The sequence below is a fragment of the Melanerpes formicivorus genome, unplaced genomic scaffold (assembly GCF_026170545.1).
Source record: "Melanerpes formicivorus ecotype bairdi unplaced genomic scaffold, bMelFor1.0.p_v2 SCAF_16, whole genome shotgun sequence".
Taxonomy (NCBI): Eukaryota; Metazoa; Chordata; class Aves; order Piciformes; family Picidae; genus Melanerpes; species Melanerpes formicivorus.
The window spans coordinates 6,876,446-6,903,286 of NW_027142368.1; the positions used below are offsets into that span (position 1 = coordinate 6,876,446).

Here is a 26,841-nt window from a genome sequence, read left to right on the forward strand (position 1 = left end):
TCCATTGCATAACTATATAATAGGCAAATGATGAATTGGAGGGCTATAATTCACTCTCTGCTACTGACTTGCACCATTTCATGGTGATTACACATGTACATTGCTCTCAGCTGTGTTGTCGGTTAAGCAAATATCTTGTTTCTACCACAGCTGACACACAGCACTTGAAAAGTGCAGTCCTCATTAGTGGTGCTTCTTGCTGAATTTTGCTTCCCAGGTAGGTAGCATGGTCGGTCTGTCGCTCTCAACTCTTTTGATATTAATGTTTTAATAAGGGTGAAAAGTATGAGGGTTTTTGTATTATGTATTTTGTACAGTGCACAAGTGCAAAATGGGATCTTTGGGTTTGGTGTTTTTTTTCCTTCCATTGGACTTAAAATCATACTTTTGGTTTCTCAATCAGTGTATGGCATGATTGTTTTGTGGAGTGCTAAATATCCTGGAATTTTCTGTGCTTGCAGCTGGCAGCCTAGGAAGGTGTAGTGTCCTATTTCTAAGCTGTTTTCTGTCCTATTAAATATTATATGCTGCTTTGTAAGAATTATGTATTTCCAAGACATCAAAGTGCAGAAGTGAGACATACACTGTGGACTGTAGTTTCCTTTGGAATGTTGAAAAATGTGGTTAAATATTTTAAAAGTGTATGGTGTGAATTTTAACAATAACTCGTGTTTGGAAAGACTTTGCTGTCTGTTGATCTGTCTGGCACACATGTATTGTAGCTTCTACATGGCTCATCTTTGTAATTATTCTACTCTGAAATAGCTTTTTGTCCTTAATTTTTGAGTTAAAAACAAAGCAACAGCAAAAAAAAGCAAACTTTGAGAAATTAAGTTTTACTTATGCTATGTTTTAAAATGGGGGGGAAAGTATCTTAACTATAAAGACTTTCTGTTTCTGTCCTGTATTTCAGCTCTTTAAGATCCTCCTGAAGCTGCTAGACCCAAATTACCATTTTGCCTGTCTTTTATTATCTTTTTTTTTCCCCCTTTGAAACCAATAACATAAATTTGTATTTTCTTTTCTTACAATTGCATATTTATTCTGGCTGAATTCAAGTCGCATCATACCACTGAAATACACTATAATTTCTCTGTAACAAAATGGGTCACATTCTTAATGAGCTGTTCACTGTGAGCATCTGCTTGAGGATGAAAATAATTGCTTCCAGATGTTGCCATTTCAAGAGGGGACATTTACTTTAAATGGCACTTTCCTTCAAAGCAGAAGTTAGAGACTCTAGATGCAAGGGAAATTGTCAGATGTTTTAAATCAGTGTAGCTCCACTGAAAACAAACTAAGGATAGTTAGTTATTTTGTCTATTTTAAGGCAAGAATTTTCAGCCAGTTTACACTGGCTGAATATCTCATTCTCCAGCTTCAGAGCAAACTAAAATTTTGAGCTGATTAAAAAACCCATCTGCTGCCTTAATGCTTGCTTATACCAGGTAGTGCAGAGCTACTGAACACAGAATGAGAGGAGCCGAGTTATTACTCTCCACTGCATAACTAAGTGGAATCTGGGAGCCTCTACAGAAAGTAAGGAGTAATGCCAGATGGTGCACTCAAAGGATAGATCCTTTGTTGCATAGTGTCTCCTTGCCTTATTAAGAAACCTTTCTGTTGTATCATGGAATACTGCTTCAGTTGGGTGGGGTGGGTGTGGAATTAAATTTTGCTTCAGTTCAACAGTCAATAGCCTGTCCATGGGATCAAAGTCACCTCATCCTGATAGCCTTTTTGATGTTCAGTGGCCATATTTTATATCAAAGTTTTCCTGTATAGCTATGTCTTAATCAGCAGAAGTCTGCCATGTTGACAGCTGTACAGAGCCTGTTCCAGACTGGATTGGAATGTGCCTCTGGAACTTGTGCAAATTAATGTTTTCTTGGAAGATAGAGGACTTATTTGTAATTATAATTGTAATTTGTAACCACCTTTGTAGAAAGCAGCTGCTGCTGGGATTTCATTAGATGACTGCCTCTTAAGAGTTTCTCAGTAAGAATGCCACTGCATTATCCTTCCCTGATTAGTGCTTGATTGATTTTGTTCAGAGAAAAACAGCAAAATAAAACACATGAAATAACCCGTGAGGCTACATATCTGTGTATTTTCCCATCCATACACAAATACCATTGTCAATGTCAGCAGGAATGGGCATCACACTGGGAGTAGTGGGTGGTTTAGATAATGATGTTGCAATGCAGATGCAAGTTTAGTACTATTTTTAATTTGGGCAGCATTCCCCACTGGACTGAAACAAATCACATGTAGAGCAGATTTGGGTTCCAAGTAAACTTTAGCTGTATAATTTTTAAAATAACCTTTGTGGCTTCCTTGGCTCCAAACCATGGCATACAACATGCTCTATGGCTTGTGGAAGAGGAAGAGATGGGAAAAGCATGATAGACTGGGCAATTTCTGCTCGCTCCGCAGCGTAGATCCACAATAACTACAGCAACTTCAGTTAAGTCACTTCCATCTAAATTAAAGCAGAATCTGCTGTGATTCCTCAGTGTGTTTCTTATGTGAGTTATGAATTACAGTATTTTTTTTTAACCATTCAGAAGACAGAGTTCTTTCACAAAAAATAATTAGGCACTTGAAAGTTTGGGTTTGAATTTTCAGTAAGACTTAAACTCCTGACTGTTTTGGTGGTGGTTTTTGTTTGTTTTCTCTTTGACAAGGGGGCCAACTAAAGCATTTTATAGCTATAATATACTGTTAAATTTTGGAATGTTTTTTTGCTTTGGCTTTCTTGAAAAGTGAAAGACACAATGAAGGTGCAAATATGGAATGTTTTACATGCAGTGGTACCATTCTGTCCAAACTATGCCTTTCTCTGCCATCTGGAAAAACAAACTCTAAGTGTGCAAACCAAAGGCATGGACAATTGTTTCTCCTTTACACTGTTGCATAGTTTAGACATTGCCTTTTCAATTCCAGTTAGAGCATACTACTATTCATTTGCTGCTGTTACCTCCACAGTGTGTAGCCTTCAAAAGTTAGTGAGTACAATGTGGTGTAAGCTTTCAGGTATTGTTGCTTGGTTTTGGTATTGTGTTTTGGCTGGGGTGCTCACTGTGTAGTACATCCTTTATTGAATAACACACAATGAGGAATTCTGAAATGTTTCATTATAATACTAAAACATCTTTGATGAGTAGCCAACTCTTTTGTGATGTGTTATGTGGTATTATGTAGGTTTGTGTGTGTCTCTTCTATGAGTCCATGTAGCATTCGGTCAATGTTCAAATAAGCAACTGGAGGAAATATTCTGCTTTGCTTTCAGGAGTTGCTAAGTCGAACATCACTAGAGACTCAGAAATTAGATCTAATGGCTGAAGTTTCAGACCTGAAGATTAAACTGGTTGGTATGGAGAAGGAACACAGTGAATATGAAGAGAAACAGAACAAAGCTGAGGTGAGTTTCTTTCATTAGCTTGTACAGATTCCTTTTCTCTCATGTCTCTCTATGGTATGCTGTCATGTACCTGAGCTTTTAAGCCGAAATCAGCACAGTCCATATTGTCGATCCCGTTAGTTCAGTGAGAAATATGATTATGCGTTTTTGGGATGTGGTTTCTTTTCCCCTCTCTCATTAAACTTCAGAGGTTGCTGGTTGGCTTTAATCAAGGCACAAATCCATTCCAGAGACGTATATTACAATTGGTGTTTGCTTTAACCCTTTCCTTTCCACAGGACCTGGATTGGCATGGCCATGTGAAGCCTAACAGAGCTCTTTTATTTCCTTGTGCATGTGGCAGAGAAGACCATCAGCTCAGTAGTACCAGGGGTGCTACAAACACTTATAATCACCCTTGGTGATTTGAATTCACTCAGGGCACTTGTGAGGGAAAGACAAAGGGCAGGCCATTTTCTTCAAATGAGCCTTTCCCCTTGTTGTTACATTAAAAAAAGGTGCAAAATAATTTGACATGCATTGGAGGCAATTCCAATTTTTACTCTCCTCCTGCTGTGGATAGTTCTGAACAACAACTTTGTACCATTTTGCTTAAGAATGTGAAACAGGGAATCACATGAACAACATCCATTTTGTGGTAGTGAGCAGCAGGTGAAAACCTGGAAGGAAAGTGGTTATGTAGGTTGACATATGCTGCTTTATTCAGGGCTGCTGAAAGGGGACCAACTAGAAGAGCAGTATTACCTGTCAAGGGAGGATTACTAGGTTCAGGACTGACATACTGGTGACTGAAAAAAGACTTTATGTTGCTCCACATTCACTTAAGAGAATTTGAAATGCAGTCAATGTGAGAGAACAGTTTGCCCTTCATAATGTTGGTAGTGGAAATGTTGATAACTATGTTTAAGTGATTTACGTGCGGTGACATAATACATTTGGGGGGTGTTTGTGTTTGACTTACTTATCCTCTGAAGTTTTCCTTAGAGATTAAAAGATAGCTTAAAGAGTGCAATTTCTGGCAGAGGTTGCAAGCCAGAGAGGCACCAGCTGCTGTCTTTACCATCTGTGGCCTTCTCATGCTCTTTCACCCATAATTGTCAGTATTTTGTATACAGAAGGCTTAGGCAGTATGAGATACTACCTGGAAACCTAAACAGGTCCGTGCAGAGCCTGTTGCTACAGATGGCAGCCTGCTCCCAGCAACTGCCTTCCCAAGAGGCCTTCAGCACTTCCCATTGTATGTGAACAGCAGAACCAGGCTGCCTAAATTACTTCAGGACATGCAGAGCCAGCCTGACTCCTGGAAAATAACAAAGCTTTGGGGTGCGTTTGCAGTGAGAGGTTTTTTTAAGTACCCAGTAGGTCTGGGCCTGTACTGAGGGTGAGGCTATGACCTGTGAAACTCTGCCACTGCAATAAGGTGTGTGGCCTCCTGGGATGGAAAAGTTGAGCTTTATTGTCCTGGAAGCCTTTGTTGTGTTGCTAATTATAGGAAATGTTACTGCTGAGATGGAAAAGGATTCTAATCTGATGGAAAAGTTGAGAATCATCGTTAAGTATGCCCTGAATTATTAACTACCTCAAGGTGTGATTAGATTTCTGTCCTCTTGAAAGTTGCAAGCCTGTGTATACAAAGCCAGTGAAATGGGCATTGTAAGCAAAGCTGCAGGAAATAAACAGCATTTTTAGTTTGCTGAGAGCAATCTTTTAAATTATTTCAGAATGTCTTGAATTAATCCCTTAACAAGATGAACAGAGGTTGCTTTCAATCAGATTGGGTGCTTGCTTGAATTCTGACACTTGAATCATAGCTCCTTTTACTGTAAATGTCACCATTTTTAAAATGCAAGCACAATTTCAAACATCAGGATCAAATTTAGTAATATTTTCTTGATACTATCAGACTACAGCTGCTGCCTCAATCTGGTAATAGTCTGGAAGTCTTACTGAGCTTCTTGCCTCCATTGCCTGACAACATTTTTCCAGTGAATAAACCACTGCTGTGGATGCAAGCAGTCTGTCCTCAGTCTGCTCTCGTTGAGGCACACACAGTTGTGTTGAGAGAATCTAGCTGCATCAGTGAGACAGTTCTCTAAACTGACAGTGACCTAATTAAATTAATCTTACTGATAGATTTGCTACTATCAGAAATAGTCCTTAATTTTCACCCCAGTGCATGTGCTACAGAGGCATCCAGTAGTTAAAGCATTTTAAGCAGCTTTTACTTCATGGCTGACTCTGTCATTTCTAAATATAGTATTGGGGTTTTGAAAGTTTAAAATTAAATGTGACATTGCAGAATAATTCAGCTAAAACATGTTTGCTCTGCACTCTTAATTTTGTGTCAGCGTATTTCACAGCAGCTGTTTCCAGTCATATAGAATTTATCTATGGAATTATTTCTCTGGTTGGGTTGAGGGAAACAAAGCAAATTAAGATATGCTTCTAAATGTGATCAAGTTTTAATGCGTCGGATTCATTTCACTATCTCCTGCAGCTGTGGTTTAGTTCTGATTTTAGTTATCAGGAAAGAGTTTATCAGGCATCTCTAACTTCCTCTCAAAGGTATTAATTTCACACTGAATGCCACTTGTCTCTGCACATGCTAAATTTAAAGTGCCATTTATTTTTACATGTAACACAGGCCAGGAGAGTAGCTGCTTGTAAATGGATGGTCTCACACTTGGCTTTGTAATTTTAATTCCTATTTTGTGGAATAATAGTCTACTTTTGCCACAGTGATGCTGTGAATGTTTCTGAAATCCCACCTGAGAGAGTTTGTGTCAGTTTTCTTTCACCTGAGAAGCCTTAGAAATTTTTGGAAAGGTATTTTGTTTATGTACCAAAGTATGAGCAAGCAACATTATCAAGTGATTAATGGCAGCCTAGATACCTGTTCTACTTCTACACGGACAAAAGTAACCTATCACCATCAGAACACTGCAGAAGTGATTGTCCACTTCAACTTGCTTACTGCCCCTTCTTGTGACCCACTGTTTTAGCATGAGATAAGATCTATGGTTTTTACTCTTTCATACTGAGTATTGAAGACCGCTGTAAGCTGTGGGAAGTGTTTGTAGCTCTAGCTACAAATCTAGTGCATAATTTCTTGCCATTTCAAAGAAACTTGAATCGGTGAGACACTGACTCCCACTGAGGAGTTTGTGTGGTTTCACCTGAATCAAATTCAAGATACAGTGTGTTAGTGTTAATAAATGTTCATGTTGTGAAATAATCTCAAAATTGAGGAGCCTTTTCTGCTTTGACAGTAGAAACAGCTGTAAAGGCATATATTCCAATTCTCGTCTGTTTCTCCTCTAGAGACCTCTTACCTTTCACTGAGAGAAGGTTTTCTACTGTTCCTGTACTGTCAAGTTTGCCTTGAGGGAAGTCTGTGAGGTGAAAGAAAGAGAGCAAAATTACAAGGCAGCAGCATTGTTTCTGAACAGTTGCCACAACTGGGGCCAAATCTTTATAGAATCAGACTCATTAGTCTGGAATATAGATTCAGTTCTACTTAAACTGTCACTGTGTGCAGTATTCCAGATGTATACCCATACTTTGTCAAAAGATGAACACTTCAGCTGTGTTTTTCCAGTTTGCCTTTGTTTGTCTTTGTGATGCAACTGTAGAAATATATTTTGTGTCATTATCTCTTTCACCTCTTTTTTTTTTTTTTTGTGTGTGTGTGTCTTTTTTCACTTTCTTCCCACGTATTCAGTCAGTAGTGAACCTGATCAGTGAGCTACAGGAGCAGATGTGTAGACTCCAGTTGGAAATTAATAGTAGAATCCAAGAAAGAAAGTCTCAAGATAGGAAACCAGACTTGACACCTAGTGGTCTTCAATCTAGTCAAGGATCAGTGGTAGAGACTCCAAACCAGAAGAGTTGTTCTCAGTGTGATGTATGAAAAGTGCACCTTAGCAGAAGCCTGTGTATTGCCTGTTCTGTTCTCTTGCAGAAACTAAATTCCGCTAACCAGAGTTGTGTTGTGAATTATTGACATCAATCTTCATGGCTTTCATTAGCAAAGAGTGAGGTGGTCGTAAAAATCAGCAAAAATAACCCCACCCAAGCCACTGCACTTCAATTATTGGGACAAATTTAGTCACCTCTGGTGTCTGACTACTAAAGCACAGACACCTCCAAGACCAAATCACACCTTTCAGACTTTTCAAAATTAGTTTCCTTTTACTTGTGGTCTGTAGCACTGGTTTGGTGTGGGGATTTGGGTGGTTTTGGTTTTGTTTGTTTGTTTTTGTTTTTCCTTTAGTTGAGATTTTTACCTGTTTGATGTGCAGCTTGCTACCATGGTTTGGTTGTTTGCTGATTTTCCTCACCATGATGTCACTGTGCATGATGGTGCACGCTAACCAGTCCTCAGGTTATTAATCCCTGAATATCTTAAAAGCTTAACACAGGTATAAAATGCAGTTTCAGATAAGACAAGCTGAAACATAGCCTTTATTTTTGGAACAATAATGTTAAAGTGAATAAAAGAGCCATAATAAAAATAATCTGCTTATATCTCTAAAATAGCAAATCCATCAGTTCTGTTTTGTTTTCTCTTTTCTCTGGCCTCAGCAGTGATCAGTAAAGCATTTCTGAATTTACATTACAGGTCCTAGTTGTATTTGACCAAAACTGTGTCACATGTCACCAATACTTTGTGTAAACTACTTAGATTTACTGAAGCTGGAAAGATGCAGGTAGCCCTGAAAGGGCCATTTTAACATTTGTTATTAAATCAGTTTGCTTTAGTTGCCATGTTCCTTTGGTTACAATTTGTATCCCCAGAACTCATTTTACTACTAATCTGCTTACATTGCCAGGGAGTTTGGTCTCTTTAAAGCTTCATCAAAGATTTAATAGTACTGTCCTTCACAATGAACAAGAAAATATGGTTCTATCAAGGAAAGAGAGAAGGGACATTCGATGAATAGACCGCGAATGTTAAGAGCCCTAGTTGAATGCAGCTCCAGGCAGCATCAACTCAGCTTACATGGTGGCAAACATCAGTGCTGAAAGTGCATAGTTTTAGTCATATTTGAGTGGGTGTGTATGGTATTAAATGCCTTGCTAGATATTTAGTCCAAGTGTTCCTGGTAAGTAGCTTAATAATTTGTTTGGGAAGAGGATTGTCATTTTTAACAACATTTATAATCTTACAGCACTGCATGTTTGCTCTTACATTCTGAGGTGGCTGGAAAACAAAACAAAACCCCCAAAACAAACACCCCCACACCCCCAACTTCTGCCCCCCACCCCCTAAAAAACCCAGTACAACAACACAAATACTAAAGTTTTTTATACAAGACTGCAGTTGTGGATTTTTGGCCCATTTTTCTTTTCTCTCATTTCAGAATACTTTTTATCATCTTAGATGAAGTCACAGTTTTGAATGTGGTGGTTCAGTGTTTATTACCACGTGGTTTGTGCATGATCTTTTAATCCAAAACTTACCAAACAACACAAAAATAATCTAACACAGAAATCTTTTAGCTGATGTTCTTTCTTTGCAGGGTTTGCTACAGGAACTTAGACACCTCAAAATTAAAGTGGAAGAATTGGAAAATGAAAGAAATCAGTACGAGTGGAAATTAAAAGCAACTAAAGTAAGCATAGTACTTGGCATTTACTACTGACAGACTTATGTCAGCTGGAGGGGGATGCCTCTGTTTCCCATCAATATTTACTTTTCTTACAATTGGTATCTCTCAGGATCTGGTATAAAGTCAAGGTTTCTTCAACCATTTTGGGAATAAGTATTCTGGTTTAAAGTTTTTGTGGCTTCCTTTGCTCCCTTCTTGCAGTTTCCAGTCTTCTACCTTTTTGTAATCCTATCTTAATTACCGAACAAACAAAGGACCTAATTTTTACCTACAACAGACCTGGTCTGAGTGTTCTGAAGAAAGGTCTCTTTGACGGTTTTCAGTATTTTATTTGTATGATTCTGGGATCTACTTTCCAGACTGAAGAGAAGAGACTTGCAAATTTGATTAGGTGTTCACTTACTATGGAATTTATTTTCATAGAATTATAGTATCTCTGAGGTCCTTTCCAACCTTACTGATTCTAAGTCCAACTTATTACCTAACACCTCATGACTAACTAAACCATGGCTTCACATGCCACGTCCAATCCTTTTTTTGAACACCTCCCCAGTGTTCACTGGTGACACCACCACTCTCTGGGCTCAGCTCTCCAGGCAGTTCCTAATGCAGTGCAGAGTGCTGCTGTCCATGCCACAGGCTGATAGCTTGGCCAGGAGTTTGCTGTGGGGGATGGTGTCAAAGGCCTTGCTGAAGTCCAGGTAGGCTACATCCACAGCCTTCCCCACATCCACCACATGAGTCACCTGATCATAGAAGGAGATCAGGTTGGTGAGGCAGGACCTGCCCTTCCTAAATCCATGCTGGCTATGCCTGATCCCTTGGCTGTCCTGCAGGTGTGCTGTGATTGCCCCCAAGATGATCTGCTCCATAATCTTGCTGGGCACTGAGGTCAGGCTGACAGGCCTGGAGTTTGCAGGTTCCTCCATCTGGCCCTTCTTGTGGATTTTAGTAGATATGGAGCCCAAAATACATTATTAGATCATCTGATTTGATTTAATGTATATCAAAGTGTATGGCTGCCTTACCCTTCTTTTGACCTTAAATTCTGGTAAGCTGTTGGACTTGATGATCTTTGAAGTCTCTTCCAACCTTGGTGATTCTGTGATAATGTGGAGAAATAGACATTTGAAACAATCGTTTTCCCCAGTAATTAATTTTTCTCATTTTACATCCGCATTGTTGAAGGATGTTGAACTTTAGTTGTAGTTTGAATTTTTAGCTTTATCCCCCTAAATTAAAAAGCATCTTACTAATTTTCCCTGTGGTGGTACACTTCTGTGCTGTAATCCCTTTTCCTTTCATTTGTGTAGTGCTGCAATGCCTGTTCATACTAATGTCTGACTTTTGGAGTCATGGTTGGATCTTGGAAAAGCATTTCAATTATGAAACTGAGTTTTCTTTTTAATATTTGATAGCTTCATCTTGAAATGGCAGACAGCTATTATTTACATTATCTTTTCTTTCCTTTGAGAATTCTTGGATGAATATTAAAATGCTGCTATTGTGTCCCCTTTTTTTCCCCTATTAAAATAATAGCTCTTGTGTCCATGAAAATGTGTTCTCCGGTGATGGATTGAACAGTCTTTGGGAAAATATTTTCACAAGCAGTGTGTGGCCAGCTGCCAAGACAGATAAAGATGAGGGAAAATGCAGGAACAAAATGAAAATAGGAGAAAAAATTGTAAAACCCATTGAGTGAGAAAAGATTCAGGACTAAAAAGAAAGAAGAGTACGGGGAGAAGAAGCAGAAGAATAATTGTAGAAGTGACAGAAATGAGATGTTATAGGAAAAGAAGGCATTTAAAAGAACTCTGAGGTCAAACAGACCAGGGGAAGTAAATCCAAATCTGATATTAAGAAGTCTGCAGCTCTTGTCTTCCTGTTGCTCCAGCTTCTTAGATGAGAAATTGGAGTATTTCCATTGCTGGATATAAAAAGCATATTAGTCACTGGGAAGTGTAGAATACTTTCAGATATGTGACAAGTCAGATTCTCTTGGAGCATATGGAGTTGCAGACAGGGTGGTGATCTTTTACTGCCATCCAGCTGCTTGCTTCCTGGTGAAAATAAATTTGTGTATTAAATTAGTCCATGTTTTGCCCTGCTTGGATAATCTTGGTTTGTGTGGGGTGTCATTTTGTTTATCTGTTTGTTTCTATTATTTCTTTGGTATGCTTTTGCGGGGGGAAATGTGGAGTGTTGATACATAGAAGCTTTAAGGCTCCTGATGAAAATCTTAATGAAACTGGTGACTTAAAGTATGCTATTGACAGTTTTTGTCATAAATAGGACACAGAGATGAGAGCCACTGTATTACAAACAGGACAAGCACAGCATTTTCATCCCTCGGTATCGTTGAGGTCTTTAATGTGTAATATTCTATCCTAGTCTAGTGGCACCACACATTGCAGTATGTGTAAATTAATCACTGCTATATTGTTTCACATACATAGCTGTTTTCCAAGCCATTCTTTGCTTCTAGTCTATTTGCTGTAGTATCTGATATTAGGGAGAACAATTCTATTAATGCTGAGGCCTCTTCTCAGCAGGGTAGCAGATTCTGTTATATTAGTAAGTAGTAACTAGTGTTGAAAAAAGTGTCTTTTAAGAAAATGCTTTGGTCTTTGTGCAAAACTCAGGATTTGCTTTGTAATAGTAATTATTATATGACCAGAACTTTCCAGGGTTTTTTTGCCTATGTGGATTCTTGAAAACTTTACTTCTCTGAGATCTAACTGCATTGGGAAAAGTGAATTTCTGTAAAAGTAGTAGGCTAGTAGCCCTGTGAAATATGTATGGTTGTTATAATGTTTATGATACGTCCTAATTTGGGAACAGGACACCAATCAAAATAATGTGTTATGCTTAGTTTGTTGGAAAGAATCACAGAGAATCAGTAGTGATGTTATTTTGCATTTCTTGTACTCTCTTTCAGGCTGAGATAGCCCAGCTTCAAGAGCAGCTAGCTCTGAAAGATGCAGAAATAGAACGCTTACAAAGTCAGCTGTCTAGGACCTCATCACATAGTGAAGTGGCAGAAAGAGGTAAGAGGAGGGGAAATAAAATTTAAAATTCAAGACCCTATTTTAACTTCACTTGGCTCCTTATTTCAAAGCAATACAAAGAGATAGAAGAATAGACTTACAGGATTTGTTTTCAAAGGAAAAATGGTGCAAAATTCCTTTGTCTTTTGATAGCGAAAGTGTCCTTTAATGTGGGAAATTCTGTCCCAGTCCAGAAGCAGCACAAATTGCAAAAATGTCCTAAAAGCACTGACACTTTTTTTACTCAAGTTTTATTTATCATTTGAAAGAGTCATTGTACATGGGCCTTTTGTAGAAGAGTGTATTTTGACTGTTGTTTATTGCAAAACAGTGACTTAACATATACGTGGTACTGATTTTGCTAAGCTTCAGAGCTTGTGCATGTGGAGAACTGCATGTTCTAACTAGAAAATGAGTTTGTCTAACAGCAGTGTTTTGTAAAGGAACACTTCTACTAATAGAATTTTCTGTTCTTGTGAGGTTCCCAAATAATTTATGGTACTTCAAAGGAAAGGTAGTGGTATGACAACAAATCAATAGATCAGCAACTTTCAACTTCTAGTAGTGTGCCTTATCCTGTTCATACTGAAGATGGGTGAAACTGGTCTTGATTCCAGTGGGAGAAGAGTCAAACCCTGTACAGCTTCTTTAGGCTATATTTATGGAAGCCACGTAGACAATATTTGCATGGAAACAGCATGCAGCAGTAATAATTCTTCTGGGGAAAAAAAAATTATATCTATCAGATTTGTAGGTGGTCTTCTCAAATAAAGTTGAAAAATAATGTCAATGTACTTGTAGTATGCTAGAATGCATATTCTAATTAAATTGCAAAGTTTATCTAATATGTGCTTTTTCTGCATACTTTATTTGACTCTCACCATCGTAGAGGAAGTTTATAGGAGAAGGCTAAAAGAAAAACGTAAGCTTTGTAATTAACTTTTGGCTTTATCTCACTGTTCCTTTCACACAAATTATAACTCAGATGCATTCTGCAGCAATAATTCAATGTTTGTTTAGATTTGGCTGTCTTAATTGTAGTATACATGAGACACTGCTTTAATTGCTTGCAGCGAGCAGACAGCTACTTGCACTGTATAGGAAGATCTCACTTGAGGGAACAAAAAGTCAGAGGTTCACAAATCAAATAGCTGGACTTCAAAGTGATTTTGTCAAGGTTAAGAGAGGCAAAATTTTACCTCTCTTTATTTGTACATATGTAAACTCCATATAATACCTGAAAGATGGCTTTGATTGAAGGTTTCTTCCTTTGGAGGGGAAGAATCTGGCCTTTTACTTTAAATCAATGCAGTACATTTAAAAAACAAATATCTATTTTTAATAAGCTTATTTCCATACTTAATGTTGTTATGAATATTTTCAGTGAAGTTTGCTTTAATGTGATTAAAATACCTCGACACCAGATCTTTTTGAAGTCTATTATTTATGAAAGCAAATTAATAGGGCTGGGATTCTTGATGGCACTTAAAGAAAAAAAATCTTCCAATTGCTTGCCAACTGCTTGCTGGCTTTAGTTTTTGATTTGGCTGCATCTGTGCATGTCTTGTGTTACTAAGTGTCTTCTCTTGCAAGATAAATGTTTGCAAGGTTCATTTGCGTGTTTTAAAATTTGATCATTGCAAGGTGTGTATTTTTCAGAATCACTACGAGAGAAACTCATTGCAGTGTTTGTGTGTAGTTTAGATGAGACATTGTGTGTTCAATAGTTAGTGGTAGAACACATCATTATTATTTTTTTTAGGAATGCTCTTTAGCAATATTGATTTTCTTCTCTCTCTGTCATGCCTGCCACATCTGTTTTTCATAGTCTTTTTGTGAAACAAGTGGCTCTGTTTAAATGTTGAAGTATGAATTCCTTAAGTGGCAGCTACAACATATAAAGAACTGTTTCAGTTTGTCTCCGTCATCTACACTTGATTTAGTGTAGATTGGAATCGGTTGCTAGGAATAAGACACCACAAAGAAATTAAAGCTTGGGTTCAGTAAAACTAGGATGGTGTGATTAACAACCTCTTAAATTTTCAGTGTGTGTTTGAATAGATTTGACTGCAACAACTGAACAGTTTCTATCTTGCAATGCCAAGTTGCATGTGAGGCAATTCTGTATTAGCTCTTGATGTAGATTTTAACTTAGTTGTTCATACTGAAATGTTTTAAGAAAAAAAACCCAAAATGAACAACACACAAAATTTCCTTACATTATTTTTTGTTGGTACTCATTTTCAAGTTTCATGAATGTCCTTCTCATAAATGTACTTCTCATAAACTAGCAAATCTTTTTCTTAGATGCAATATAGCTAATTTTCACTCACACTTCAATCATACATAACAGCAAACACACTCTAATATTTTGCAAAATAAGCTTCAATGTTTCTTTGTTACTTCATTACTTGACTTTTAGAGTGTAAAATACTATTATACAGCCTTTCAGAAGGAAACCCAGCATGTTTGTGTTGCACAATGCTTTTAATAGCTCAGCTTTTGAAAAGCCCTGAGTGAAAAGTAGTTTCATAAACTGACATGTTCTTGGTTACTCATAAGACTATAATGATGCCATCACAAAACAGACATTGTCTACACTAAATAGCAAGAGTTCTTTCCTTATAACATTCAAAAAATGCTTTTAGATCAAGAAGTTCAGCGGCTGAAGATAGGAATGGAATCACTGTTGGCCGCAAATGAAGAAAAGGTAAGACATTTCTGTGTGAGACTTGAATGATGGCTTTGAGTCTCTGAAATGCTCTGCATACATTGCTTTCTAAGTGTAGCATTTACTATTACAGTATAATAGGAAAGTGTTGGGTAATGGATAAAAAGTGGAGTCTCTAATGCATCAGACACTGGTGAGACCCCATTTCTTTAGGTTTGTACAGATTTCTTTACCCAAGTTCAAAAAGGTGTGTTTAAAACTGAAGTTTAGATGTTGGAATGCAAAAAAATCCTGGGAGAGAGGATTAAGGGTCACGACTAGGTTGTTAAACTACACAAAACAAACATGATTTATTTTATGATTACAGCTATGATGTGAGCAAAAAAGCAAACTCTAGAATATTGTCTTGGCTCTTACAAGTGAAAGCTGACTTCCAAGTTTTGTTCCTGTAAATAATTAATTTACCAGTAAATTCAAGCTGCTTTGTTTTCCTTGTTTTCATAATTTCATACTGTCCAGTGAAGATTATGTACAATAGCCAAAAAAAGGCAAGAAACATTCCTTACATGGCATGTGAGAGACTTGATCCTGCTTTCTGGAAAAGTGGGCCACAGTCAGAGAAATGAATGTATAAAGCAATGTTTCTGCAGTTGTAAAGTAGTGGTTTAAATGCAGTTTTATTTAATGCTCTTCACAGGACCGTCGAATAGAGGAGTTAACACTCTTGCTAAGCCAGTACCGGAGAGTCAAAGAGATAATGACTGCAGCTCATGGTAAAGTGTCTTGTGAATAGTATTTTGATATCAGGTCTTTTAAAAAACTGCATGCACTACACCTGTTACTTGTTTTTGTTTTAAGCATGTGTATAATGATACCTGGTTTAGTATGCATATATTTGTATTGTGTTGGACTGTACACTTTCGGATGGAGAGAACCACATCATGTGTTGACCTGGCTTGTGTGCTACTACCTGCACTTTTGTGGAGATTTCCTTTTTGTTCTGTGTGCTGTAGGCAATACAAAGAAAATGCCACTAAGAAAAATCCTCATAGCTGACTGGGCAAGTTCTGGTTGGAGTGAACAACTGAAAACCCATGGTTGCTTTGGGGCATACATTGTTATATATATCACTTCAAAATCTGGGGGAAAATCTTTCTCATTTCTTAATTACACTGCAGGAAGTGCAGTGAGGTTTAGGACAATCTCATTTTAACTTGCCACCTTGGTTTTCAGTACTAAATTTAGTTGGGGAAACCCAGCTTTCTAAAAGGACAGCTTTGTTTAACATAAGTCATCACATTAACAAACACAGTATTTTCAGGTCTTGTATGGCAGAATGGAAACTTGTGTTTAACACACAAGAATGGGGAACAAGAGTCAGGTAAATCTCTGAGTAGTCATTAAAAAAAGAAAAAAATCTCTTCAAAGTCTTATTAAAGGAAATTCAAAGGTGTGATTGTAGGTTTTGGAGATGCATTTACACTAACTCCCAAGGCAGCTACACCACCATTACCCAGAGAGTAGGTGCTCTCAATACCACCCCACAGTACCACTCTCCTTGGCAAGTCTTGGTTGCAGAGATTTGAGTACACCATTCCCATGTGCATGAACAAGCAGCAAGCTTGCTTTGAGTTGGTACTGCAGGGAAGCATTTCTAATTTCTGCTTAAGGCAATCTAGAACTCTGGTTGACAGAACATCACAGTATCACCAAGGTGGGAAGAGACCTCAAAGATTGAGTCCAAACTGTCACCACAGACCTCATGACTAGACCATGGCACCAAGTGCCACGTCCAATCCCCTCTTGAACGCCTCCAGGGATGGTGACTCCACCACCTCCCTGGGCAGCACATTCCAATGACGAATGACTCTCAGTGAAGAACTTTCTCCTCACCTTGAGCCTAAACTTCCCCAGCACAGCTCCTCACCAGAAGTAGCACATAAATAGAATCTTGTGATTTAAAATATTGTTAAAGTAGGGCAGCTGCTTGAAACAGCCTCTGACAGTTGAGTAAAATGTAAAGGAACTATCCTGAACTCAACTACAGGTTGCTCTTTTGTGCTGTCTGAAGGACTATGTACCAGTAACTGTAGCATGAGATTCCTTTCGTGTCCTGAGAGCTAGTGGTCAGTACCAGGTTTGTTTGTAGTCTTTACAGCTGAAAAGCATGGTAACCAAGCTCACATCTAATGAGTTTTCAAGTGATGTCTCTGCTAATAAAGCCAAGGCTTAGCCATAAGATTTGTTATTTTTTCATGTGTCTAGAGCTGCTGCACCTCTGCCACATAAATTGGGAGTTACTAATGTGCTTAAAGGTCAGTCTGAATTTCTCCTTTATGGCATAGCAGCCCTCCCACATCCTTTTTGCAGCCTTGTGCTTAGGAGATCTCCAGAAAAATATTTTTAGCCAAAATACTCCAGAAGCTTGATCAGCACTGAATATTCAGACCCTTATTTAGCACTGATTGGCAATTTAGGAATAAAAATCCTACTAAACAATGAATTTTGGAATGTTTCAGTATTTGCTTAGGTCTGGGATATTCAGAAAAACCTGGAACATGTTTACCATGTTCAACCTCAAATTGAGCATGGGGCACTGCATTATGATAGAGATGATGTCAAATAAGTGTGCTACCTATAAAGCATTATGCCATGAGTAAGAGGATGGTACTTGAGCTCACCTCATAACATCAAACTATGATTTAGAGTGGTTCAGAAGCTGCATCATAATCAGCTCAGCTACTCACAGCAGAGCACAGCATATAACTAGAAGTGATATCCCTTGCTCTCACATAAATAAGCTTGCTTGTAATCAGAGCCCAAAGGAGTGGGGAGCAGAGAGGCTGGTAAACTACATGTGTCAAATGAAGACTGAAGGGGAATTTAGAAACTGAAGTATTTGGAGTGTCTGAGAAGGTCACAGTATCACAGTATCACTTAGGTTGGAAAGGACCTCGAGGATCATGGAGTCCAACCTATCAACACAGACCCCATGACTAGACCATGGCACCAAGTGCCATGTCCAATCTCCCCTTGAACGCCTCCAGGGTCGATGACTCAACCACCTCCCTGGGCAACCCGTTCCAATGACGAATGACTCGCTCGGTGAAGAACTTCCTCCTCACCTCGAGTCTGAACCTCCCCTGGCGCAGCTTGAGACCGTGTCCCCTTGTTCTGGTGCTGGTTGCCTGGGAGAAGAGGCCAACCCCCTCCTGGTTACAACCACCCTTCAGGTAGTTGTAGAGGGCAATGAGGTCACCCCTGAGCCTCCTCTTCTCCAGGCTAAACAATCCCAGCTCCCTAAATGTCCTAAATCCCAGGTCCTAAATGTTCTTTTATTGGCCTCTTTCTCTCCCATTCTATTTCTAATCTTCATTGCTCACAGGCTCTTCTATCTCTGGTGGCAGTGAAGAGGAACTTGAGACAACAGTGAGGAAGTGGATTCTTTTGAATAATCCTCAAGGAGAATTATTTAAAACAGAGGTACTTAGTAAAGATGTTTTGTATAAGCAAGCTCTGCCATATATATACGATTTATTGTCTTTGTATTTTTGTAGTAGCTAAGGTAATGCAAATGAGGGTTTGACCCAGGCTGAATTTTTGTACTACTCAGTATGAATATGATAGATTCAGAATTAAATACTGGAGTTACAGACTTGAAACTTACATTTTACACAGGTCTCTTCAGGAGAATTGTCACCAGCTCCAGTGCCACACAAAGCTATGGAAATCAGGCAAGACCTTTGTTTCTTGGGTTTGGGTTTGGTTTTTTTTGTGGATTGTCCTAAATCTGTATAATCTGTTTAACTGTTGTGATGGAATCATAGAATGGTCCAGGCTGAAAGGGACCTCCAAGGGTCATCCAGTTCCACCTCCCTGCAGTTGTCAGGGACATCCTCAACTAGACTAGGCTGCCCAGGGCCTTGTTGAGCCCTACCTTGAATATCTCCAGGGAAGGGGCCTTAACTACCTCCCTGGGCACCTTGTTCCAGTGTTCCACTACCCTCATAGTGAAGAACTTCTTCTGAAATCTAACCTTCTCTAGTTTGAAGCCGTTGCCCCTTGTCCTGTCACTGCAGGCCTTCGTAAACAGGCCTTCTCTCCATCCTTCCTGTAGGCCCCCTTCAGGTACTGGAAGGCTGCTATTAGCCTCCTCTCCAGGCTGAACAACCCCAGCACCCTCAGACTGTCCTCGTAGCAGAGGTGCTCCAACCCCTTGATCATTTTTTGTGGCCTTTCTCTGGACCCTCTCCATCAGGTCCATGTCCTTCCTACGTTGTGGGCTCCAGACCTGTACACAGTACTCTAGGTGAGGTTTCACCAGAGCAAAGTTGCAGAATCACCTCTCTGGATATGCTGGCAATGTATCTTTTGGTCCAGCCCAGGATGTGATTGGCCTTCTGTGCTGCAAGCTCACACTGCCTGCTCATGTCCAGCTTCTCACCCATCAGCACCCCCAAATCTTTTTTCCACAGGGCTGTTTTCCAACACCTCATGCCCCACTTGGTATTAATAGTGAGGATTGTTCTGGGCCAGCTGCAGAACCATGCACTTGCTCTTGCTCACCTGGGCCCACCTATCCAGCTTGTCTAGGTCCCTCTGGATGCCATCCTGTCCCTCTGGTATATCAACATCACCACTCAGCTTGGTGTCATCTGCAAACTTGCTGATGGTGCATTCAATCCCCCTGTCTATCTCACTGATAAAAATATTAAACACTACAGGTCCCAGTACAGGTCCCTGAGGGCCACTACTTGTTAGTGCTCTCCATCTGGACTTCAGGCCATTGAGTACCACCCTCTGGATGCGATCATCCAGCCAATTCCTTACCCACTGAACAGTCCACCCATCAAATCCCTATCTCTTCAACTTTGCAAGCAGGATGGTGTGGGGGACCGTGTCAAAGGCCTTGCAGAAGTCCAGGCAGATCACATCCATAGGTTGTCCCGTGTCTTGTTTTTTCTTGGCTTTGCAAGAACTTTTGGGTAGTTGTGAAAGCAGTTTTTCACCATGGGAGTTTGCAATACTTAGTAGTTAAGTGTTTAATTACAGGAATAAATTAGCACTTCTGAGTACTTAAACCAGTCTATTTTGTTCTTATTTAAAGTGGAAGCATTCCAGCATCCTCAACTAATGTAACTTCTCCACAAGCAGATTCTTCAGAAACTGTAAATAGGTGAGTGTGAGTAATTTCAACTGAAATGCTTAACATGCAGTGAGGAAGTTTATTTTAAATGCAATTCTGCCTTTTCTCATTTTTAACATCCCTTAATGTTGCTCCCTGTTCAGAGACTTACTTGCTTAAGAGCTTCTAAAAAGCCATCTGTAGACGTTAAGTTCAAACCTTCACATTCAGCCTCATTTACCTTTCATTGTTGATCAAAGGAAGTCTTTTTGCTGTTTCTTCATCTCTTGCAGTTCCCAATACTATGTAACAAACCATGACACGTGAGGAGCTGTCATCATGCAGTTGTGGAATATACAAGCATACTAATGTGCTATTAACTGCTGCTTTTTTGCCTGTCATTATTTTAAGGGTCCCACAGAAAAAGAAGTCAAACAGTTTAGAAGACTTGCAAAGTGAATCCCTGGAAAAGGTCAGTTTATTTGTAATCATAATTTCTGGTGTTTATCATGACTGAAAGAGAAAGGTCAAGTATAAATTGTCAAATAGTTTTTTCACCCCATTACCCAACTTAGAGGAAAAAAAAAAGCTAGTTGACACCCATGTGTACACATCCCCAAAATCAGCTTTTCACTTGAAAGAGAAATATTTGAGAAAAATACAGCAAATAATGTTGAGGAATCGTTTTGTCAAACTGCAGTTTTGTTTTGTTTATAGGTAAATAGTTTAAAAATATATTTAACTCCCAAATTGCTGAAGATACTAAGGCTGAAAAACTTGAAAGTAGTTAAATATTTGGACTTGAGTATTTCCACATAGGGTTCCTTATGAGTGCTTGCATGTAAATATGAGTGTTGTCCCCTAACTTTGACTTCTGCTGTAAATGGCATTCCTGAGGATGGTAGTGATGCTGACTGAGTTAAAGCAGCAGGAGCAGTGTTATTAACTCAAAGACTTAATTCCACTCTAGAATAAAGACTTTCCAATTTAGTCTCATTATATTATGGTCCAGAGGCTTGTTTTGTCATTATGTACACTGAAATTTTTCTGCACTTGTGAGTGCGAGGCTGTTAATGACACTTTCTATTCCTGAATTAGACTTGATACTAGATTACCCACACCCAGGGCTGCCATTTAAAACAGGTACTAGTAATATGATTATTCCTGCTCTTCAGACTAAGAAAATATTTGTGTAAATCTCTGAAGATGACAGTGACCAAACTGAATGTTTGAGATTTGTGTGGCACTCATTTGATTGTGACAAATCCGTTCAGAAATAATGTTTAATTCCACATAGGACTTATGAAGGTCTGTTTTCTTTTAATAACTTTAAGCTATTTGCCTGTCCTAAATTCACAAACTTAATTTGTCTCTGTGATGTAATCTGCTAAGGCTGTACCTACACATCTGCTCCATTAAATCAGAGCCCACATAAGAACAAAGAACTACCAAGGATATGAGAGAGTTTTAGCAAGCCAGCCCCATGCCCAGCAAGGCATTTAAATTGTATGCCCTATTTAGGCATGAGGCTTCTTAGTGAAGTAACTGAGACCTCCCTATGCATATCAGTGAGTGGCTAAATGTGAACTAGTTATAACCAAAACTAAGGCAAACAAAACTTGGTTTTCTGACTCAGCATGGCAAGACTTCATTTCTTGTGTTAAGTCCAAGAGAACCTGTGCTAGGGGCATGGCTTATTGAAGCTATTCCGCTTTGCACAAAACTGAAATTCCAGTTATGCCCAGCAATAATAACAATGAAACACGTTGGTTGTCTTTGACTCAGCTGTGCTGGTATTTTGAATTGACTTGTTTCTGTCCAAGTTCCTCATGGTTGCAGCTGGATACACACAGTATTGTGCATGTTCTTTTTTTATGGCAGTCGTTTTCGTATTGACTGTTAAACAACTGCCTAAGATGATCCTGCTCTGGCAGGGGGGTTGGACTTGATGATCTTCCCTTCCAACCCCTACCATTCTGTGTTCCCAGCTTAAAGGCTACAAGGACCACCCAGAAGCCTGAAAATAGAAACATTCCTTTGATCATAACATAATATAAACAGGGCCTGAATTTTGTAGAGTGATTTGGACAAACGTGTTTAGTATTAAATATGTGATTTAAATGGAATGAAGGTATGACAGACCTTGTAATACACTGTCAATGCATTAGGTAGCATCACTGTAGCAATAAGACTAGACTTGATGTTCTGTGTATGTGTGTTAATACTAACATTTGTCTGTTGCTTTTTTCCATAAACTCTGAAATTACCCTCCCTCCACCTCCGTAGTGTGTAGACGGGAAACCAGTACAGCCTGTTGTAGAACAAGAGGTATATTAACTGTAAACTCTCTTAACATTCATCTGGTGTGACCTGCTGTGATGGTATTTTCGTTTTACATTAATTTCCTCTTAAAATGTTGGCACAGTTTCAGTGCTGACAGCCTCTGTGAACTGGGGTAAGGGTTTGAAAGGGAAATATTTTCTCTTTTAAATGTTATTTATTTATTTAAAAGCTTTTATGTGTCACCAGAAGCTGCCATCAGTCAGTTTCACAAAACACAGTGCTAATGTAATAGGCAGTTTCTCTACTCATGCAATTTTTGGTACAAGTCAGGATATACTCCTGCAGTTGCTAAAACAGGAGCAGAGTTTGAGCTGAGTTAGTGTCACAAAGATCCCTCTAAACCGTGAAATAAGATAAACCAGTTGCTGTCTAATTAAGGATTTGCTGTATCATCCTGTCACAATGTTTTGAAATAATTTCATTAGAATGGGGTCACTGCACAGGGCCCTACTACGTGGTTTTGTATACTAAATGTGCTTTGTATCTTTTCAGTACTATTTTTTCCTACATGACTTCCTGTCTCAGTGAAACACCAATGTGAGCTTATTCCAAAAACACACTGCATGTGCACTACTCCGACTGCTGTCAATTGCACTTGCAGGTCCATTGTCTCCCTGGAAAGCCTCTATATTCCTACAGTTTTGGGATATACATTTTGTCCAGAGTGATGGCTGCTGCTTCTTTTCATTTGTATTCAGTACTGAAGAAGTTGTAAGGTGCTATCTCCAAAAGCCCGTGAAATACGTACTCTAGCTGGAGAAGTACCGTGATAGGCTCAAAAATATCAGATCTGTGTGGAAATTCTTATCTACCCTTGTGAAGGAGCTGGTCACTGAAAAAATGAAGGCAAGGAAAATTGAGATGTATTGATTCTCATTTTAGCAAAGCCTATGTGCCAGCTGCCTTTCAGTATGGTATACTGAAACTTTGAGTAGCACCTCTTGTGAGCTCTGCTGCTGGACAGTCCTGCTAGGTCAAGTAATCTCTTTTGGACAAAAATTGTAGTCAGCAACCATTTAGCCCTAAAATACAGAGGATGGGTGTCATGCTGACCACGAGCTTCAGTTACATTCAACTTTTCAAATACTGAATACTGGATTGCAAATGCTATGCATTACTTGATTTTGTATTCATTCATTTCTCCCTCTTTAAAAAAGCAGAGCAAGCCACTTGTGAAAGGTAGCAGGTATCAAACCTTGCCAGGAAAGCTACCTCGACCCTTACAGAATGGAGAACAGGGAACTTATAATTCATCAGACAGGTGCTGCACAAAGGACAGCGAGGACAACATCCTGAGCCTAAGTATGTATCCACAACTCACTGAGAGGGTTGTGTAGTGAGGGGGGAAAAGCAAACTCTTTGAGGGGCTGGGACATAATACAGTATATAATCTGCAATGGCAGGACAATGGGTTATGACTTGATTCAATGAGGGAAAATTCTATGGTTTTATAATGATGTAGCACAAATACCCCCATGAGCTCACTGAAGAGTAAAAACTGGGTTTAAGCTTTTCTGTTGCGCTTGATACAATTTGCTGACATAAGTAATGAAGAGACATTGCATTGGAAATTGTGGGGAGAGCATCATGAAAGTCAAGAAATCTGTAATTAAAAAGTGCAACTTTTAGAGGTGCAAACATGTTGACAATAATCAGAGCAGTTTCTGTAGCTTGTGGCGCCCACAGGTGAAAAGTTAACTTGCATGTAGGTGGATTTTGAAAATCCAGGTGCATTGCAATTCCACAACCATAGCCGTGTGTGGAAGCCTGTATTGATTTCTTCTCAATGAGATCTTAAGGATGGACAGCTATTTGCCAAGGATCAAGGAGCTTGGGAGCTTAGCCATCAGTGTATCCCATGTGATTTTGCATGTTTCTACACTTTGAAAGTTATGGGGAAGGTTTTTGTTTGATGGTGTTTGTCTTGTTTGGGGGGTTTATTAGTTTTAAGGCCCCCTGATCCTAAAAACTGCTAGAGTATTGTGGCTTCAAGATTTCAATAGGTTGGGGGTTGTTCAGGACTCCTTAAGGGTTTTTCTGTGATTGCAACAATGCAGGCAGTGCATGAGCCCTGCTGTTATGTCTTTAACTGCAGGATTATCCTCCAAGGATACAGTAAGAAAATCTTCTTCTGATAGAAGCAGCAATGACTCCCTAAATACAGAATTAACAGAATTTTTAATGCAAGTTCACTTCTTGCATGTGCACTAAATTCATTACACCTCTAATTCTGTATTTCAAAGGGATCTGATGTAATCTCAGATATGCTTCATTTCAGATATTCTGCAGGCTTTGTGGAGTTCTGTAGTGTGTGCTTAATATGTTAACACACCCCCACCCCCCCAATCAACAGATCAATGATCACCTCACCACTGTCTGTTGAACTCTGCAGAATTCATGGGGCCTGTGCCCACCAATTCATACTCACTTTCATGTCAAACATAACTGCTTCTTTACTTTTTGTTTCTGCTTTTAATGCTTGCCTTACTTCTTTGCTCTTCTGTAACTTTATTTTGCTGGTGTTTTATATCTTCTTTGCTTCTTCATCTGGCTTTCTGCTTCTTGGGATGACTGAAGATCGCATCAGGAGTGTCAGTGCACCAGTGCTAGGTACTGTATCCAAACAAGATGCAACTTCTTAACACAGATTTTGCTGCACACTTTTCTTTCTTTTTTTCCTCCCTTTCCCTATGAAATACTAATCGCGAGTGGGCCATCCAGATTGAACACCTTAAGTGCAGCACTGAAATGAGGTAACAACTTTTGCTGTACCACATTTGGATGGGATTTTGTTTGATACTTATTTCTGATTTCATTCCATTTCCACTGAACTCAACAGAATGAAGTCCCACTGACTCTGATGGAGGAGTTAACAGTATTAAGAATAGGAAAAGAGTTTGAGGAATCTGCTTTTGTCTGAAGACCTTTAATTCAAGTATTTAAGCACAAATTTAAGAAGGAACAATGCTCTTTTACCCAGTGTGTTACCCAGTGTGTTATTACATATGACATGGACAGCTGCTGGTTTTTCCCCCCACTTTCTAAGCATGTGGGGCTTTTTAATACAAGAACATTTTTTTATGTTCTGCATCTAAACATTCTTCTCCCAGGTAACAACTTGGTTTCTAATTAATGTAAAATGTGACTATCTTAACCCAGGAGAAACAGAGAACATGGATGGTACAGTAGTCTCTGATGACCTTTCACCTCTTTCTTCGGGAACGGATTCAGGTCCACAGTCTCCATTGTCTCCAGAAAACAGAAAGAGTCCAAAAGGGATCAAGAAAATCTGGGGAAAGTAAGGCCTTTGGTTTTTTGGGTTGTTTATGTTGATTGCCAAAGCATTTTGGCTGAGAATGAACCTGGTTCTTGGCAAAAGCCACAATTACCTCCAGCAGGAATTGAAAGTCAGGAAAGAGAGAAAGCAGCTCTGGAACTGCTTGGGTGTATCTTTATCTACACTTGGGTATAGGAGAACGGATGGTAGCACTGTCATGCTCTTGGAAGAAATAAGACACTCTGCTCTCATCTTAATACTGGTAATTGAGAATGCCAACAATTTCATTAGCTATGAAAAATTAAATGGTAATAATTTGTTCTTTACAACAGGCTATCAGGTAAAATAAAAAGATAGAAAGTAGAAGAAAAGAACATGAAAGACTGAGGAGTTTTACTGTGTTCACATTTTATCTGTTTTGAGACAGCAATTCTGGCCTCCAGTGTGGACTATTAAATGGATTGAGGGTTTTATGGCTGCTCTGCAGAGCTTTTCTTTTCCTCGGGTCTGGAGGGCATTTGCTGGGAACTTGAGCTACCCCTTGAATTAGATGTTTGTGGTTTACAGGAAATTCAATACACTTTCTAGTTGTCGTATATGAAATAAATCCTCTCTGTCACAAGCTAATACTACTGTCATGGCATTCTTTTCTTGAAAGAATAAGAAGAACTCAGTCAGGTAACTTCCCTGCAGACGATCTGGGCTTGGCAGAGTTTCGAAGAGGTGGTCTCCGAGCAACAGCTGGACCTCGGTTATCCAGATCAAAAGAAACCAAAGGCCAGAAAAGGTAATGGTTTCTTCTTTACCTTGCACAGCACATTGTGTTCAGTGTGCTCAGCAGCCAAACCTGCCTTAGGTGAAGCACATTTTTCCCAATCCACTTCCTGTGGAATTCCAAAACAACTGGAAAGAATTTGTCTTGTAGAAAACATGTCTGAGTAGTTCCCCTGGCTGCATTCCTTCAGCTGCAGGTTGCAGCACTAGCTGTTTGTTGGCAGTGGCAAAAATTTCACCTTGTGTAAAGCACATGGAAACTTGGTATCATCTCCTATGAGAATATCTGCCAAGTGATGAGGATTCAGCAATTCCCTTTTTCCTGTCTTCAAACAGAAAATGGGAAATTCTTGTTCAACCCCCATGCCCCTCAACTGTGGGCAGCCAGGTCAACAGACACCAGCACCACAGCATATACTGCAGGACTGGCTCTCAGCTTTTGCTGTTGCACAGAGCAAAGCACACCAATCCCTAGGCTGTAGTTCTGCCTCTGGCACACGATGAGCTTGCTGACAATAACCACAGTTCTGTAAGATTATTTTTTTTAAACCCTTCCTGTACTTTTCAG

At 39.2% G+C, this 26,841-nt stretch overlaps 1 protein-coding gene across 17 annotated transcripts in view; it reads left to right on the plus strand.

Moving 5' to 3' along the window:
- Positions 1–26,841, plus strand: part of PPFIBP2 (PPFIA binding protein 2) — an 88,274-nt gene that overhangs the window by 56,679 nt on the left and 4,754 nt on the right. For 11 of the 17 annotated variants that reach the window (XM_068147901.1, XM_068147912.1, XM_068147910.1 and 8 more), the window contains 15 exons: positions 3,293–3,424; positions 8,947–9,039; positions 11,975–12,083; positions 12,973–13,005; positions 14,732–14,793; positions 15,452–15,527; positions 18,140–18,237; positions 18,433–18,488; positions 19,862–19,930; positions 20,291–20,351; positions 22,166–22,207; positions 23,380–23,524; positions 24,800–24,832; positions 25,382–25,520; positions 26,158–26,286. In XM_068147901.1, the coding sequence (XP_068004002.1) occupies positions 3,293–3,424; positions 8,947–9,039; positions 11,975–12,083; positions 12,973–13,005; positions 14,732–14,793; positions 15,452–15,527; positions 18,140–18,237; positions 18,433–18,488; positions 19,862–19,930; positions 20,291–20,351; positions 22,166–22,207; positions 23,380–23,524; positions 24,800–24,832; positions 25,382–25,520; positions 26,158–26,286 (1,277 nt within the window). The remainder of the gene's footprint in view (positions 1–3,292; positions 3,425–8,946; positions 9,040–11,974; positions 12,084–12,972; positions 13,006–14,731; positions 14,794–15,451; positions 15,528–18,139; positions 18,238–18,432; positions 18,489–19,861; positions 19,931–20,290; positions 20,352–22,165; positions 22,208–23,379; positions 23,525–24,799; positions 24,833–25,381; positions 25,521–26,157; positions 26,287–26,841) is intronic. The other 6 variants (XM_068147902.1, XM_068147907.1, XM_068147908.1 and 3 more) reach the window with 6 other exon arrangements.